Here is a 14,118-nt window from a genome sequence, read left to right as displayed (position 1 = left end):
GCCTTTACCAACACTGCCGATAACGATAGGCGATATCGAATCGGATTGTGGTCACACTAAGCGTTCAGCATTAAAAGTTATTGTTATTATTTACAATTTCAAAGAAAAATGAACTGTTAATGAAGTGAGATTAAGTTTTTCCAACATAAATTATCAAAGAAAACCATTCTTAATCAATACAACACAAGAAGAGGGTGAGAAGTAGTACATGCTATGAAATAAACGAATCGACCATTTGTTTACGTTTTACTTTCTTATTTGCAGAATATCCGAATTCCAGCATGTCGGATTTGGGGAAAGATGTGGTAAGAATACTACAAACCGAATGAAAACAACTTGTAAGTCCTTCGTATCCTTAGGCGAGCGAAGAAGGCTCCAATGGAAGCAGGGAAACCATTTGGTACACCATCGGAGAGCTTGTGGAAATGGTCGAGTGTCCAGGTTGCGGAATATCTATGGTATCGTTCAAGAACCGTTTCGCCCACATCAAGAAGTGCTTCAGCATCAAGAGACGAGGTCCTTTGTACAGGATCCACGGATATGCGGAGTGCAAGTGCGGTTTCCTCATAGCAGACACGGAAAAAGCCCGGAAACTGCATTGTTGTTCGGTAAAAAAGCAGAGTGCATTCAACGTTAATAAGTAATATAAGGTATCTGTTCATTTAGGGAAAACTTCGCCCTTGCAAGCCAATCATACCAACTGAGCCAAAACTCCCCGCGACAAAACATGCCGAAGAAGTAACTACAACTAATAGGGAACAGGCTTTGCAGCCGTTGATTCTCAATTTTATCAGCCCCATCAAACAACAGGAGTTTCCATCTCTGGATATATCACATTCCAGCAATCCTAATCCTAAACCAACATCAAGGCCACGCGTCCGTAACTTTGATAGACCACATAGAAGTCAAGCTCCAAGGGAAGTCTGTGTGTACTCTATTATTCGGAAGAATGGGGCTATCTTAGTGACAGGAAGATCCATCGTTAGGTACCGTGGGGGCAACGAAAACGTTGCCTTACTTAAAAGGCGAGAGTTGAAAATGAAAAGCGTATAACATAGTTATGTATAAGTAAACTAAGCTGTAGATAAGTCTGAATATTATGAATGTAAATTAAGTCTCTTTTCTTTTTTTTGCCTTTATTCAATCTTACTGGTTACCTTATCTTATAGATAAGACTTATAGATAGACTTATAGATAAGTAATTTTCTTGATTCATTTAAACAAAAAAAAATTAATTTTGTAAATCAGAAGCATATAATATGTAATGGTTGAAAGAAACAAAGTAATAAGAAAGGAGTAGCACTTAGAGATAGAGTAATAATAAAAGTCTAAATGAAATTAGATAAAGAAGGCCATAATTTATGAAAGTTCTATTGCATTTTAAATTAAGCGCCACATTTCAGTTGAATTAAATTAGTTGGGTTAGGTTACAGTCACTTTTCACACCTGGCCACACTGCACTGCGAGCAAAACAAAATAATCCACGTAAAAAACGTAATATCCCGGCGTTCATTTTTAAAATATCCGATGTCAGCCGCCAGGACCCAGGAATACGATTGCACCGTCAAGTGCAGACACCGCCAGCATGGAAACGCCATTACAGCCGCGCTGACAAAGCGCTCCATTGACTACCAGAAGCTGGCGGCTTTTATTTTCAAGACTTGCGGAAATTTCGCCAATATTTTAGACGATCTGGTGGGTGGTGAAATTGGACAAGACCTAGAAGGCAATTCATATGTTATCTGCATCTCGAAATTCTAGGGCCGCTCGGCGGTGCACATGTCCGCCTCCACGGGCCGGTACGAGATTCTGGAGTGGTTGCTCAACCACGGAGCCTACATCAATGGCCAGGACTACGAATCGGGAAGCAGTCCGTTACACAGAGCCCTCTACTACGGCTCTATAGATTGCGCCGTACTGTTGCTTCGTTACGGGGCTAGTTTGGAACTGCTGGACGAGGACACAAGGTGTCCACTGCAGGCAATCTGCCGGAAGTGCGATGACGATGACCTCGCGACGGATTCACAGTGAGTGGGGTGCACGACGCTTTTGATTTCACCCACTTAACTTATGTATCTTCCCATAGAAACGATGTCCTAGTGTGGGGCTCGAACAAAAACTACAATCTGGGCATTGGCAACGAGCAGAACACCAATACACCGCAGGCGGTAGACTTCTTTCGAAAGTCTATCCTTTGGCTGGAACAGGTGGCACTTGGAGCTTACCACAGTCTGTTCTGCGACAAGAAGGGTCACCTGTATGCTGTGGGTCATGGAAAAGGCGGTCGCCTGGGGATCGGAGTGGAAAACAGTCTTCCAGCGCCCAAGAGGGTAAAGGTTTCGTCCAAGCTGAGCGGCGACTCCATTCAATGCATCAGCGTGTCCCGCCAGCACTCACTGGTGCTCACACATCACTCGCTGGTATTCGCCTGCGGCCTTAACACAGACCATCAACTGGGCGTGCGTGATGCCGCCGAGCAGCTCACGCAGTTTAAGGAAGTGGTCGCGTTGCGTGACAAAGGTGCCAGCGATCTGGTGCGCGTGATCGCCTGCGATCAGCACTCTATCGCCTACGGCAGCAGGTGTGTCTACGTCTGGGGGGCCAACCAGGGCCAGTTTGGCATCAGTTCCAACACGCCATCCATCACGGTGCCCACATTGGTGAGTTTTTAATATTGCTATACGTAGTCTCTAACCTATTTTTTTTAGATCAAGCTTCCTGCGAAAACTACAATACGCTTTGTAGAAGCCAACAATGCAGCCACGGTAATTTACAACGAGGAAAAGATCATTACCCTTTACTATGCAGACAAAACTAGATACATAAAGACACCCAAGTGAGTTTACTAAATTATAGAAAATTATATCACAACCATTTGTTGCACACCAGCTACGAAGATCTCAAGAGCATATCGGTGATGGGCGGCAATCTTAAGAACTCCACGAAGGGCTCCGCGGCAGCGCTCAAGCTGTTGATGCTCACTGAAACCAATGTGGTGTATTTATGGTACGAGAACACTCAGCAATTTTACAGGTAAGCCATTCCCGCCTGTTTTTTCGGTTATACTCTTTTCATATACTCTTTTGCAGATGTAATTTTTCACCCATTCGTTTGCCTCAGATTAAGAAAATACTCTACAAGTGCAATCAGGTTATGGTGCTTTCCGAGGATGGTTACGTTTATCGGGGAAAGTGCAATCAGATCGCCTTGCCAGCCTCAGCACTGCAGGAGAAGTCTCGGAGCAGCCTGGACAACTGGCAGGACAACGATCAAAACAAAACGGAAATCTCCCGGGAACACGTTATCCGGATCGAGCTGCAGCGAGTTCCGAACATCGACCGTGCCACAGACATATTTTGCGATGAGGGCTTCTCGTCCTTTGCCGTTCTGCAGGAGTCACACACCAAGTACTTTCGGAAGCCAACACTGCCACGCAGGGAGCACAGCTTCAAGAAGCTGCTGCACGAGACTAGCGACTGTGATGCTGTCCACGATGTGGTTTTCCATGTGGACGGAGAGAAGTTCGCGGCCCACAAGTTTATCATTTACAGTCGGGCGCCAGGTCTCAGAGATCTTATACGTTGTTATCTGGACAAGGATATATATTTAAATTTGAGCCATTTGACGGGAAAGATGTTTGAATTGATATTAAATCATATCTACTCGAGCTACTGGCCAACAGAGGATGGTGAGAAAAAAATAGTGTTAAAAAGTGATTTTCTTAAATAACTCCATAAATATCTTATTTAGATATTGACTGTATACAGCAAAGTTTGGGACCTGCGAATCCTCAACAGCGAACTCGCACCTGCGAGATGTTCCTACCTCACCTGGAAAAGTTTCAACTAGTCGAGCTGGCCAAGTACGTACAGAGCTACGTGCGTGACCATCAATTTCCACTGCCCAATGTTCGCAAACTTTTCAATCGCTTGTATCGCTCCGATCATCCAGAGTTGTACGATGTGCGAATTGTCTGCAACGACGGAAAGGTACTAGGGGCTCATAAATGTATGTTAGTGGCACGGTTGGAGTACTTTGAGATGATGTTTATGCACTCGTGGGCGGAACGCTCGTCTGTCACCATGGAAGGTGTACCCGCGGAGTATATGGAGCCGGTTCTTGATTACTTGTACAGTCTGGACAACGATGCTTTTTGCAAGCAGGGCTATCTGGAGACGTTCCTCTACAATATGATAACCATTTGCGACCAGTACTTTATTGAGTCGCTGCAGAATGTGTGCGAGTCTCTAATCCTGGACAAAATCAGCATAAGAAAGTGCGGCGAAATGCTCGAGTTTGCCGCCATGTACAACTGCAAAATACTACAGAAGGGCTGCATGGATTTTGTTTGCCAAAACTTGACCCGGGTACTTTGCTATCGCAGCATTGAACAATGCGATGGTGAGACTCTGAAATGCCTAAATGAGCACTATCGAAAGATGTTCAAGAGGGTGTTTGACTACAGACAAATAACTCCATTCTCAGAGGCTATAGAAGATGAGTTGCTGCTCAGCTTTGTGGACGGATGTGATGTGGACTTAAATTATAGAATGGATGCGGTTTGTGCTCAACAATTCTATCATTGATCTCGGTTTAAAGACAGTTTGTTTCTTTGTAGGAATCCAAGCTTCAGCAGGCCGCCAAACACAAACAAAAGGATATGCGCAAGCAAGATGCCCGGCACCAGTATGAACAGCAGGCCATATCAAGCATGATGAGAACTCTTAGCATAAGCGAATCGGCTCCAGGGGCAGAAGTGCCATCATCGCCCCAGGATAGCGCTCGCAGCGAGGACAAAAACTGGTCTCGTGTGGTGGACAAAAAAGATCAAAAGCGAAAACTAGCCGAAACCGCATTAAAAGTGAACAACACACTTAAACATGAGGATCCACCGACCCAAGTTCTGGTACCCATTGAAAGGAAGCCCCTGAAGGAGCAAACACCTCCGCCGCCATCACATGAAACTGAGCCCACTACACCATTGAGCAAAAGCTACAACCTCGATTTTAGCTCCTTGACTCCTCAGTCGCAGAAACTTTCCCAGAAGCAACGGAAGCGTCTTTCTTCCGAGTCAAAGAGTTGGCGGACTAATAACGCACCCCTGGTGGAACAATCCCCCACTCCAGTGGCCGTTCCGAATGCCTGGGGAGTAACAACCACTCCATCGGGTTCATTCAATGACTCATTTACTTCTCCATCCACTGGAAGCATCACGGATCCCACTTCATTTGCCAATATGATGAGGGGGCATTCAACCTCTTTCACCACACCCACGGACCAAGGCCAAAGCTTCTCGCGCATCTTGGCGGATGAAAAAAGACAGAGGGAATCCTATGAGCGCATGCGAAACAAATCTTTGGTACACACGCAGATTGAAGAGACGGCAATCGCCGAATTGAGGGAGTTCTACAACGTGGACAACATTGATGATGAGACTATAACCATTGCCCGAGTGTCCAGGCCCAGTGATATAAACTTTAGCATATGGCTAAGGCAGTAAATTGGTACAGGTAGCTTATTAGTGTGGAGTATTTGTCCTATAGTTTTTGTTTTTATTAGAGTGTCCGGACTGTTTGTGATTTTAAAGCGATTTACTGCGACCGGGTCATCAAATGTAGAACTCGGAGCCGCCTGCAAAGAAGCTCTTGCTATATATTTATATTCAAAACCAAATGCAATAGGATATTGGACGGCACATTGGGTAACAAAGTTTATTGCATGAGCATATAGATTATACAGATAGATATAGATATTTACAAGCTGGGGACACACTCAACAATGAGGCAACAAGACAAGTGACGAATAAATAGCCATCTAAGCTAAGCTAAACCGAACCGAACCCGAAATAAACCCGTTGCTTATGCAAATGAGAACACGATGAACGAAGGGGATTGACACAGAGCGAGTGGTGTGGAGATGAAACTGGACGAGAAGATGTGGGCGATGGATGTGGCGGCTTGTTCAGAAACACTCCTTACGAAAGGCAAATCCGTACTGATCGCACTTGTATCTCAACGTTTTGGCCAACTGTGGTGGGCCGCAGTAGAAGACGGTGACCTTCCCCTTTTGCTGGGCCTGTAGCTGCTTGAACACCTTATCCCAGTTGGGTCTGCCGGCATTGGTGCGGGTTTTCAGACCCGTGATCAGATCCCGCTTGCCCTGGTAAGGAAATTTAAGATTTTAGAATAGCACCGATATTGAGGCGTATGTTTTGGGCCTACCTTCTCGTGCAGTAAGTCCAAAGCTAGTTGAAGACCCACTGCCTTCATGTCGGTTCTTTGCAGCGCACTTGTTATGTACATGTGCATGTCCAGGAATCTGTGGATAATCCATTGACAAACTCGACACAATAGATACTTTCAGCTGACACTCACCGCTCCATGGCACCGCCCAGCTCTGCCTGCTCGATCTCCAGTTGGGACAGCAGATTGACGAACCACTCGAAGGATCTTTGATCCCTGTTGATCCAGAAGAAGTCTACCTTCCGCAGATTCATCACAGACTTGGGTATCTCGCTGGCCCATTCGAATTGGCATCTCGGGCAACTGTGCCGGGCTTTCCAGTACCGATGCATGATGGACTATTTAGGATTACACTGTTAGATGCGTTCATGGACTACACAAGATCTATTATACCTGCAGAATGGAGGCAAATGGTGTGACTCCAATGCCCGTGCCAATTAGCACCGCGTGCTGAGCGCCAAAGATGTGACTCGACGGTGCTCCATATGGGCCATCAATAAAAATCTGTGTGGAGAATCAGAAAGTTAGCATTAGGATTAGGTTAGTGGGTTAGCCCTTGTTGGCTTTTGGTATGTGTGTTGGTGTAACCCGCACCTCCATGACTCCCGCATCAAGTGTCACTTTGCCACCGCTGTTAGTTGTAGAGCTACCAGTTGATCCCCCACCACCTCCTCCGGTTCTGTTATTTATGGAGGCGGACAGGGAGCGCAGGAATGTGGGTCGTCGCAGAATAGATTTTCTGCTAGGCGATCCCGTCTGTGTTTGGTCCTTCGGTTGGAGCAATTAATGGTTTAGAAGAGTTAGTTGGTAGGTCAGTCACCGAGTACTTACCTCCAATGGCTTGGATGCCCCCTCGGCGGACAAGCTTAGCCTGGCCACCTGCAACTTGTCCGCTGAATCCATCTTCGAACCCAGTTGACCCTGTTCGGCTCGGCTAGCTGGACTTGATCCGTTGACTTCTCCTGCCGCCACCTGATGCTCCCGCTCCTCAATGCTGGGCGTCTTGAAGGCGATGATAGTGGGCTTGGTACGCATGTATCGGAAACTCTGCGCCAGCGACTTGTTTTGCGGACTGAGGTAGGCCAATCCCACGCTGTTGTTCCTGGCGCGGCGCACACGCTTCTCATCAAAGGCAGACTCCGATTCAGAACGACCCAAAGCTCGAAGTCTGTGGATTAGGATGTGAGTCTAGAAAATGTACCATATCTAAAGCATATACTTACGCCTTGAGGCGACTCCGCTTTTTGGTCTTCACACTGATGTCCGGCAGAGAAATGCTCTTCTCCAGCGGCCTCTGCTTCAAGTTGGAGTCCTCCCGCTCGCCATCAGCAATGAAAGCTCCGTTTGGGATGCCCTTCTTTGGGTCCACTGCCTCCTTTCTGGAGAATGTCCGCTGCAGGCTCTTCTTGATGCTGCGTATGCGGTTAACACCCGTGGCTGGAGTATCGGTAGGAGCTCCTGGCGCGGGCTTGCGGTTCTGGCGGGGCGGACGCACTGGCGGCACAGCCTGCACGCCCAAATTCTTGGCCAGGAAATCAGTTTGCGGCGTAGCTGATCTTTCTCCGGCTATCGCAGGGTTGCGAGCTTCGTTGAGAAGCATGAAACTGGGCGTGGGAATGGCGTGCATGTGCTGGGGAATCTCTTGCGAGGAGCCACTTTGCTGCAGCTTTTGCTGCTCCCGCTCAAAGTAGCGGTACAAGCGATTGGTCCACTCGCCCACGGTGCGTATGTGTAACCACATGTAGTCCTCCTGCTCGGGCGCAGAACTAATGGTAAAAGGATGCCACTCATAGTTGGCAATGGCCGGTATGTTCACGAAGACATAATCGCCGGGACGGAAGTTAAAGTGATGTGGTCGCTTGATCACCAGATGCACCACCTTGGAAGGCAGAAGCAGCCCGGAGCTGATGTACGTCTTGCCATGCTCTCCCCTCATCCAAATGAAGCGAAGTGCCCTTTCCACTATGTACACGAGTCCTGGGAGCATGAACCACTTCCAGAAGTTGGGTCCATGGAAGAGGCACAGTATCCAGAAAGGCACATAAAGCAGATGCGTCCAATAGAAGACTTCGAAGCTGCCTTTCCGCCGCACAAAGGGCTGTGAACACACGAACATCACCACCAGGATGGCCAGTAGCGCTACTCCCGTGGGATTGGCACATCCTGGTATCAGGCCAAACAAACCCGGACGATCTGTGAGTAGCCATTCCCCTATGGTGTAATGACCCGCGTTGATGTTTGGATCGTTGATCACGATGATGGAAAAGTTGAACAGATGCATTATCGTATGAACCAAGCTCAGTACGGAGATGGTGATGCCCGTCAGTTTGTGCAGATAGACGTGGTGATCCAGTGGCAGGTACGAGGACAACCCACGACCCCTGAGGTAAGTCAGTGAGTGCCGCAGCATTAGTACAAGGACCCAGGCACAGTTGAAGTTCAGGCATTGTCCTAAAAGTAAATTAGTAAGTGTAGTTAATTATATCTTCCTATCAAATATTTCCAGATCAGTACTCACCACAAGCTCTAGCTATGATGACGAAACCATTACTGGCACGATACTGGATAGCGCGGGATATGAACAAGCACAGGTTGACCGTGATGTAGAAGAAGAGGTATGTGACGAACACCTGGTTGTTCTTCATGTAGGCCAGCGAGAACTGATGTGGCAGGGAGTTCCAGAAGCCGCTCTTGGCTGCTCCTCCCGCCTGCCGATCCTCTGCGATGGGCACCAACCAGCGATCGATACTACGAAATGGAATTTAGTTAGTTAAAAGATATTGTATCTTCAGGCAGATCTCACGTTATGCTCAGATTCTCCAGTAGGCCACCGTGCTTATGGAGCTGGTTCTTTAGTGCCTCGTACGTGATTTCACCGCTGTTGTGCGGATCAGCATCCTCGAACATGGCGCTGGTGAGATCCTCGATCTGGTCCTCGGAGAACTCCATGCCGTTCTCCTTGATGCAGTGCCTTATAACATCGTGCAGCTCCTTGTGCTGAATGAGCCCGTCACCTGGTAGATTGAAGATGGATGGTTCAGTAGAGATTCTCTAGTTTATTCTGCAAACCCACCATCTATATCATAGACCTTGAACAGAAAGCGAATCTTGTCATCTGCCGACTGACCAGAGAACTGGTGTATGGCATCAATGAACTCCTGCAGCGAAATGGAACCCGAGTTGTCCTTATCGAAGATTTGGAAAACCCGCTCTGTGAAGAAAGGCTAAATAAAATGAAAATGGCATTAGTATTAACAATAAGCATTACTGTTAAAATTCATTTCAAATCACTTTTACATTGACTTGTTTTGCTAACTTACATTCTTTGAGGTAACTATCTTCTGGAACTCCTCCCGCCGAATCTCCTGCTCGTTGCCCACGGTAGTACGGAAAAGCTGTTCCAGCCGGGCCAGCGAGCTCTTGTCGAATCCGGTCCTTGGCCGGGAGTTGGTCAGGTGAGAGATGAACTCCATTACCTGGTTGGTGGATACCAAGTTGCTTCCATCCAACTCAATCAGGCGGTACAGCTTGTCAAGGATCTTGTCGGTGAATTTGGGAAAGGATCACAATAAATTCCGAGTATTGTGGAAACTACTTACCCCTCTGGTATGCCAGATGTCGCGGAAGTTCTTGAAGGAAACCCTCTTGTTCTCACCGCAGATCACATAGGCCACCGATTCAATTTGCTCGGCAAAGTCCATCTGGCGATCGTCCCTGCAAGATCCACAAGATATGTATACCTCAATATGGGTAAATATACATTGGTACTCCCACATATCTTGGCACTGCTACACAGAAAAAACATTTACCCAGAATACGATATTCTGAAAATCCATCAAAGATCATTTTGAGTCATCCTACTGGTTAATTGGTTTTCAAAACAATTAATGCTTTCATTGATAAGAAGCATATTAAACTGAATCACTCAATGAGATATTATCGAAAATATTACCGAGAGAACTGGATTTCACATTAAATTGTCTTCGCATTCAATTGCCTCCTTCCACTGATACATATTTTCCACCTATTTTCCATCTTTACTGATTCCATTTGCTGATTTACATGTGTACTCCATCAGCACTTGGCAGTCGCGAATGCCAAATTATTTTGATTAGTGTTTGCGTTGAAAAAATTAATATATTTACAAAGTGCGATGATGTTATTCACTTCGATGATGTCGTATTGGGCTCTTAATTGTTTAAAGCACTTGATAAAAATCCGTGTCAGCGGTTTCGTTATTTTCTGTGCACAAGATACGTCGGCTCCCGATCCCGATACCGATCCCCATTCCGATACCGATCCCTAACCCGCATCCCCAGATATCGCTGCTGCTCGCACTATATTTGTATTTGAATGACTTCATTACGACAGGCAGCCAATGACAGTTTCTGGCTGCAGAGCCGTCCAGGTGCCCAGTTCCGATCCAGAGCCAACTTTAGAGGCTGTCGAGGCACGCGGACTATGTTAGCTGTTGTATATGTTAACACACGGCGCAGATAGCATCGCCATGGGCAACGTACATCGGCATCGTCTGGGAACGGAGCTGGCATCTGGCATCTTGGCCTGCGATGTGATGTGGCATGGGGCTTCTGGTCGGCGCAGCTGGAATGGAATGCCTGGAGCACGCCAGCCAGGTGCGTGTGTGGATCGGACTGGATCGTATGGCTATTTTTTCATTATTTTTTTTTGCTCTTCCGAAGGCGAGCTAATTGTTTTGGCACCGTCGCAACATCATCAGCAGCGATCTCAGAGGAGCAGGAGGATACCAAGGAAGCAACTCCACCTCCGCCACCAAGCAACCCACACTTACGTTAGCCGACCCTTGAGGTGCTCGATCCAGCGATCTTGCAGGAGATAGCCATTCCGCTCGAGATCAAACAGCTGGAAGAGCTTCTGCTGGAATTCCTGTAAGCAAGACCGAAAAACAAGTTGTAAACCGCTGGGATTTATGCGTCTCCCGTTTCTGGGCAAGTGTTAATTAATTTACGTTCGCATTGTTTGTAGAAGCATTTGTTTATGCCCCGCACCAAAGATTTATATACATACATGTGCACGGAGCACAGTGTTTACCCAGTGGCTGACCCACGTAATGAGCATAATCAAGAGTGTTCTGGTCCCACGACTGGGAACTATGGGATTCGAACTATGGGAATCGAACTATGCGGCAGTGATGAAGACGAATGGCATAAATTAGCCGCTTATTAATATCTTAATGGCATTCGAGCTCACGATCATGAGCGCCCAGCATTGTCTGCAAATCGAAGCGCAGCACTGGGTCTTTTGCATTTGGTCACAGTTGTTGTGGCGATCTCCCATCTTCCATCCCCCGGCGATGATGAAAAATGTGCATATTTAACGGATGAGCCCTGACTGGTTAAACGGCTTTCGGGAAGCCCATAAAAACAAAATAAACACCAGCTCACCAGCCAAAGCTGAGCCCATCAAGCAACCCAAAACGGGTTTGGCGATCGACCAGCGATCGGGTAAAGGACCACAAAATAAGTGGCACAAGGTCAGGGCGCTCCAGAGCGTCACTTTCCGAGACCCATATCCATTACCATTCCCATAAACTTGCATCCATTCGATGATGTAATTAATGGCGGAGCACACGAAACCAAGTTGCCCCAAATGCTTTTCAGCAACAGAACATAAATTTAATTAAAATGGTAAAAGGAAACAGAAAGTATCAACACCATAATTTTGACTCGAAAGGACTCACCTCGTCCAGGAATAGCTTGCGGAAGGCCTCCCTGGTGTGTTTGCCCTCGCCCTCGTCGAAAAGTGCACTGCACTCGGATATGAGGAGCCAGCGCTGCTTCTCCCGGCGCGCCTCCAGCTCCATGGAGCTGCAGTTCTTATCTAAATTGAGGTTGTATCGTTCCATGTACAAATTTGATTGCCGCTGATTCGGATTCGCATTTCCATTTCCATTTCCATTTGCACTGCCAATCGCTTCCTGCTTGCCAACGCTGGCAACTAGAATACTTGGCGAGCTGGACACGATTGGGCCAGCATTTGCCGCCGGTTCATCAGCACTTGCATCCAGTGCATCCAAATCGAGAACGGCCGCTTCGCTGGTATCGCTGCTATCTCTGATATCAGCTCTCTCACCATCTGGCTGCACTTCCTCCGTCTTTTCCTCGACGGAATCGCGTGCTCCATGCAAACGCTCCAGATACTGGGCAGCCTGCTGGAGCACGTGACTCACAACCGTGGACGCTGGCTGCTGGTTAATGGGTTGCTGGGCAGGAGTTTGCGACTGGGGCAGCTCATCTGAGAAGGACACTTTTTTGGGCGAACGCGAGGGCGTGGCGGGAATCTCCAGGGAACGACTGGACGACACTGAACCGCGATGGTTGTTCGACTCCTGGTCCGCGTCCATGTTTTTCGAGGGGGGGAAATAAGCTAGCCAAAGGGGAATCACCTGAATCACGTGACACGCACTTTTAACACATGCCAATGAAAAGGGCTACTTATAAGGACACACGATTACATAGGAGCAACACCGCGATGAGATTTGGGTAAGTAGCAACTCCAACTTGGCACTCAAGTACTCCACCAGCCAAAGGAGAGGCAACTATATAATCTAGACACTGCTTCTAGGTGTTATCCTCGCGTCGGGTTTTAAGATATAGCAAGGAGAGTATCGCACTTCACTTTCCAGCTCACCACATGCCAAAGGTGTGGGAGTGTTCACTAATGGGTGGGTGATCCTTGCGTCGGAGTTCGAAACACGGCGGCAACACGACGACGCGACACAGGTAAGAAGCAACACCAATCGGCGGCAGCGGCGAGCAGCAACTGAAAGCGAAAGCCAGGCAGGTGAGGTGAGGGCCTCGGATCGGATCGGAGCGCTGTGGCTATGGGTCCGCTGTATTGGTGAGCGGGACTGATCGCTCGGATCGGACTGAGCCGATCGGTGGTGGTCGACGCTTTGGAAAACGCGTTTGCCCAATATCGGTTCAATATTTCAGGCTTCTGCCAGCCAGCCAGCCAGCCAGCCAGCGAGTTTTAGAATGGACATGCAATGTCCCAGCCGACACAGTACGCACTATGTGCGAGTGTGTATCTTTGCATCTGTATCTCCATCTTCGTACGACTCATAAAATGGCTGCTCAGATAGATGATTGCCCCGAGTGTTTGCCAGTGTGTGTGTGTTCGTATGCGATTGATATTCTAATTTGGTTTTTGCGACTCATACCGCGAGTTGTGTGTACTTATTCGATAAGGGCTGCAAATAATTCAGGTGTCGCGATCTCGACGTCTTCATTTTTTAATTTCAATGCCCGTGTTTCGTAACAATCAAACTTGTTTATGTGCCGCAGCTGTCGAACGTGTCTATTTCCGAATTCCCGCCCAGAGTGCACGGCACATACCGCCGCTTGTGTTACGAACTGCAATCGGAATTGGGTTTAAGTTGGGCTTGCGACTTGGGATTTGGCACTCCTCATCGCATAATGGGTCAATGGCAATGGGTCACGCCAGTCGGTTGGCCAGGAAGTGATTGCGTGATTGGGCCAACGTAGCCAGCCACTTGTGGCCAATTCAATCGAATTCGAGTGCTCTACGCGGTCAATCCGGCCCAAGGTCGGGCCAACACTTCCCCACCCGACGAATATTGGATACTTTCAACATCTTATTGTTATCGAGTCGTTGAACTGCCTCCTCCCTTCCCACCGATTCCCCCACCCACAGCGATTGCAGCGCCTTGAACGCTAGTAAAGTTGAAGTTGAAGTTGATGCTGGAGCTGTGAAGTCTCCGCCAAAGGGCAATAATATAGATACTTTGTAGAGCAACAGCTATGACTCGTGTCTTGTTTTCCTAAATGTTGCTACTTTGTTGCCACACCGAGAGAAAAGTTGAATAGCTGGCATA

At 47.7% G+C, this 14,118-nt stretch overlaps 3 protein-coding genes and 1 long non-coding RNA gene across 6 annotated transcripts; 3 read left to right on the top strand and 1 right to left on the bottom strand.

Moving 5' to 3' along the window:
* Positions 1 to 46: 46 nt before the first annotated feature.
* Positions 47 to 1,350, top strand: LOC6609431. Its single transcript, XM_002034080.2, has 4 exons — positions 47 to 194; positions 265 to 305; positions 360 to 608; positions 667 to 1,350. The coding sequence occupies exons 2-4, from the start codon at positions 282 to 284 to the stop codon at positions 1,051 to 1,053; spliced, it is 660 nt and encodes a 219-aa protein (XP_002034116.2). The 5' UTR covers positions 47 to 194; positions 265 to 281; the 3' UTR covers positions 1,054 to 1,350.
* An 88-nt stretch (positions 1,351 to 1,438) lies between these two features.
* LOC6609430 (inhibitor of Bruton tyrosine kinase) lies at positions 1,439 to 5,873 on the top strand. Of its 2 annotated transcripts, XM_032715748.1 has the most exons (9): positions 1,439 to 1,695; positions 1,762 to 2,027; positions 2,087 to 2,660; positions 2,709 to 2,836; positions 2,890 to 3,033; positions 3,090 to 3,688; positions 3,751 to 4,559; positions 4,619 to 5,504; positions 5,560 to 5,873. In XM_032715748.1, the coding sequence occupies exons 1-8, from the start codon at positions 1,528 to 1,530 to the stop codon at positions 5,498 to 5,500; spliced, it is 3,570 nt and encodes a 1,189-aa protein (XP_032571639.1). In that variant the 5' UTR covers positions 1,439 to 1,527; the 3' UTR covers positions 5,501 to 5,504; positions 5,560 to 5,873. The 2 variants fall into 2 exon arrangements, with proteins under 2 accessions (XP_032571639.1, XP_002034115.1); XM_002034079.2 differs by having other exon boundaries at positions 4,619 to 5,873.
* LOC6609429 (NADPH oxidase 5) lies at positions 5,684 to 12,624 on the bottom strand. 2 transcript variants are annotated; one of them, XM_002034078.2, is made up of 14 exons: positions 11,962 to 12,624; positions 11,053 to 11,147; positions 9,842 to 9,956; positions 9,563 to 9,781; positions 9,316 to 9,466; positions 9,046 to 9,256; positions 8,761 to 8,990; positions 7,466 to 8,693; positions 7,074 to 7,410; positions 6,837 to 7,010; positions 6,636 to 6,746; positions 6,375 to 6,580; positions 6,222 to 6,318; positions 5,684 to 6,159 (listed from the first exon to the last, which is right to left on the bottom strand). In XM_002034078.2, exons 1-14 carry the CDS (start codon positions 12,622 to 12,624, stop codon positions 5,962 to 5,964), a joined length of 4,035 nt encoding a protein of 1,344 aa, XP_002034114.2. In that variant the 3' UTR covers positions 5,684 to 5,961. The 2 variants fall into 2 exon arrangements, with proteins under 2 accessions (XP_002034114.2, XP_032571637.1); XM_032715746.1 differs by lacking the exon at positions 6,837 to 7,010 and having other exon boundaries at positions 5,962 to 6,159.
* LOC116800486 lies at positions 6,090 to 6,765 on the top strand. The gene is made up of 2 exons (XR_004361429.1): positions 6,090 to 6,162; positions 6,354 to 6,765. It is a non-coding gene; the product is annotated as an uncharacterized LOC116800486 (long non-coding RNA).
* Positions 12,625 to 14,118: the final 1,494 nt, after the last annotated feature.

This window comes from Drosophila sechellia, chromosome 2R, assembly GCF_004382195.2.
Source record: "Drosophila sechellia strain sech25 chromosome 2R, ASM438219v1, whole genome shotgun sequence".
Lineage (NCBI taxonomy): Eukaryota > Metazoa > Arthropoda > Insecta > Diptera > Drosophilidae > Drosophila > Drosophila sechellia.
This window is presented reverse-complemented; position numbering and strand designations above follow the sequence as displayed.

Bases quoted from the DNA above. Each gene is read 5' to 3' on its own strand.
- LOC6609431 (XM_002034080.2), top strand. From the start codon at position 282: ATGTCGGATTTGGGGAAAGATGTG. The intron at 306-359 runs GTAAGAATACTA...TCGTATCCTTAG, and splicing joins CGGATTTGGGGAAAGATGTG to GCGAGCGAAGAAGGCTCCAA. The intron at 609-666 runs GTAAAAAAGCAG...CTGTTCATTTAG, and splicing joins GGAAACTGCATTGTTGTTCG to GGAAAACTTCGCCCTTGCAA.
- LOC6609429 (XM_002034078.2), bottom strand. From the start codon at position 12,624: ATGGACGCGGACCAGGAGTCGAACAACCATCGCGGTTCAGTGTCGTCC. The intron at 6,747-6,836 runs GTGCGGGTTACA...TTCTCCACACAG, and splicing joins TTGATGCGGGAGTCATGGAG to ATTTTTATTGATGGCCCATA. The intron at 6,319-6,374 runs GTGAGTGTCAGC...GATTATCCACAG, and splicing joins CTGGGCGGTGCCATGGAGCG to ATTCCTGGACATGCACATGT.
- LOC6609430 (XM_032715748.1), top strand. From the start codon at position 1,528: ATGTCAGCCGCCAGGACCCAGGAATACGATTGCACCGTCAAGTGCAGA. The intron at 1,696-1,761 runs GTGGGTGGTGAA...TCGAAATTCTAG, and splicing joins CCAATATTTTAGACGATCTG to GGCCGCTCGGCGGTGCACAT. The intron at 2,028-2,086 runs GTGAGTGGGGTG...ATCTTCCCATAG, and splicing joins GACCTCGCGACGGATTCACA to AAACGATGTCCTAGTGTGGG.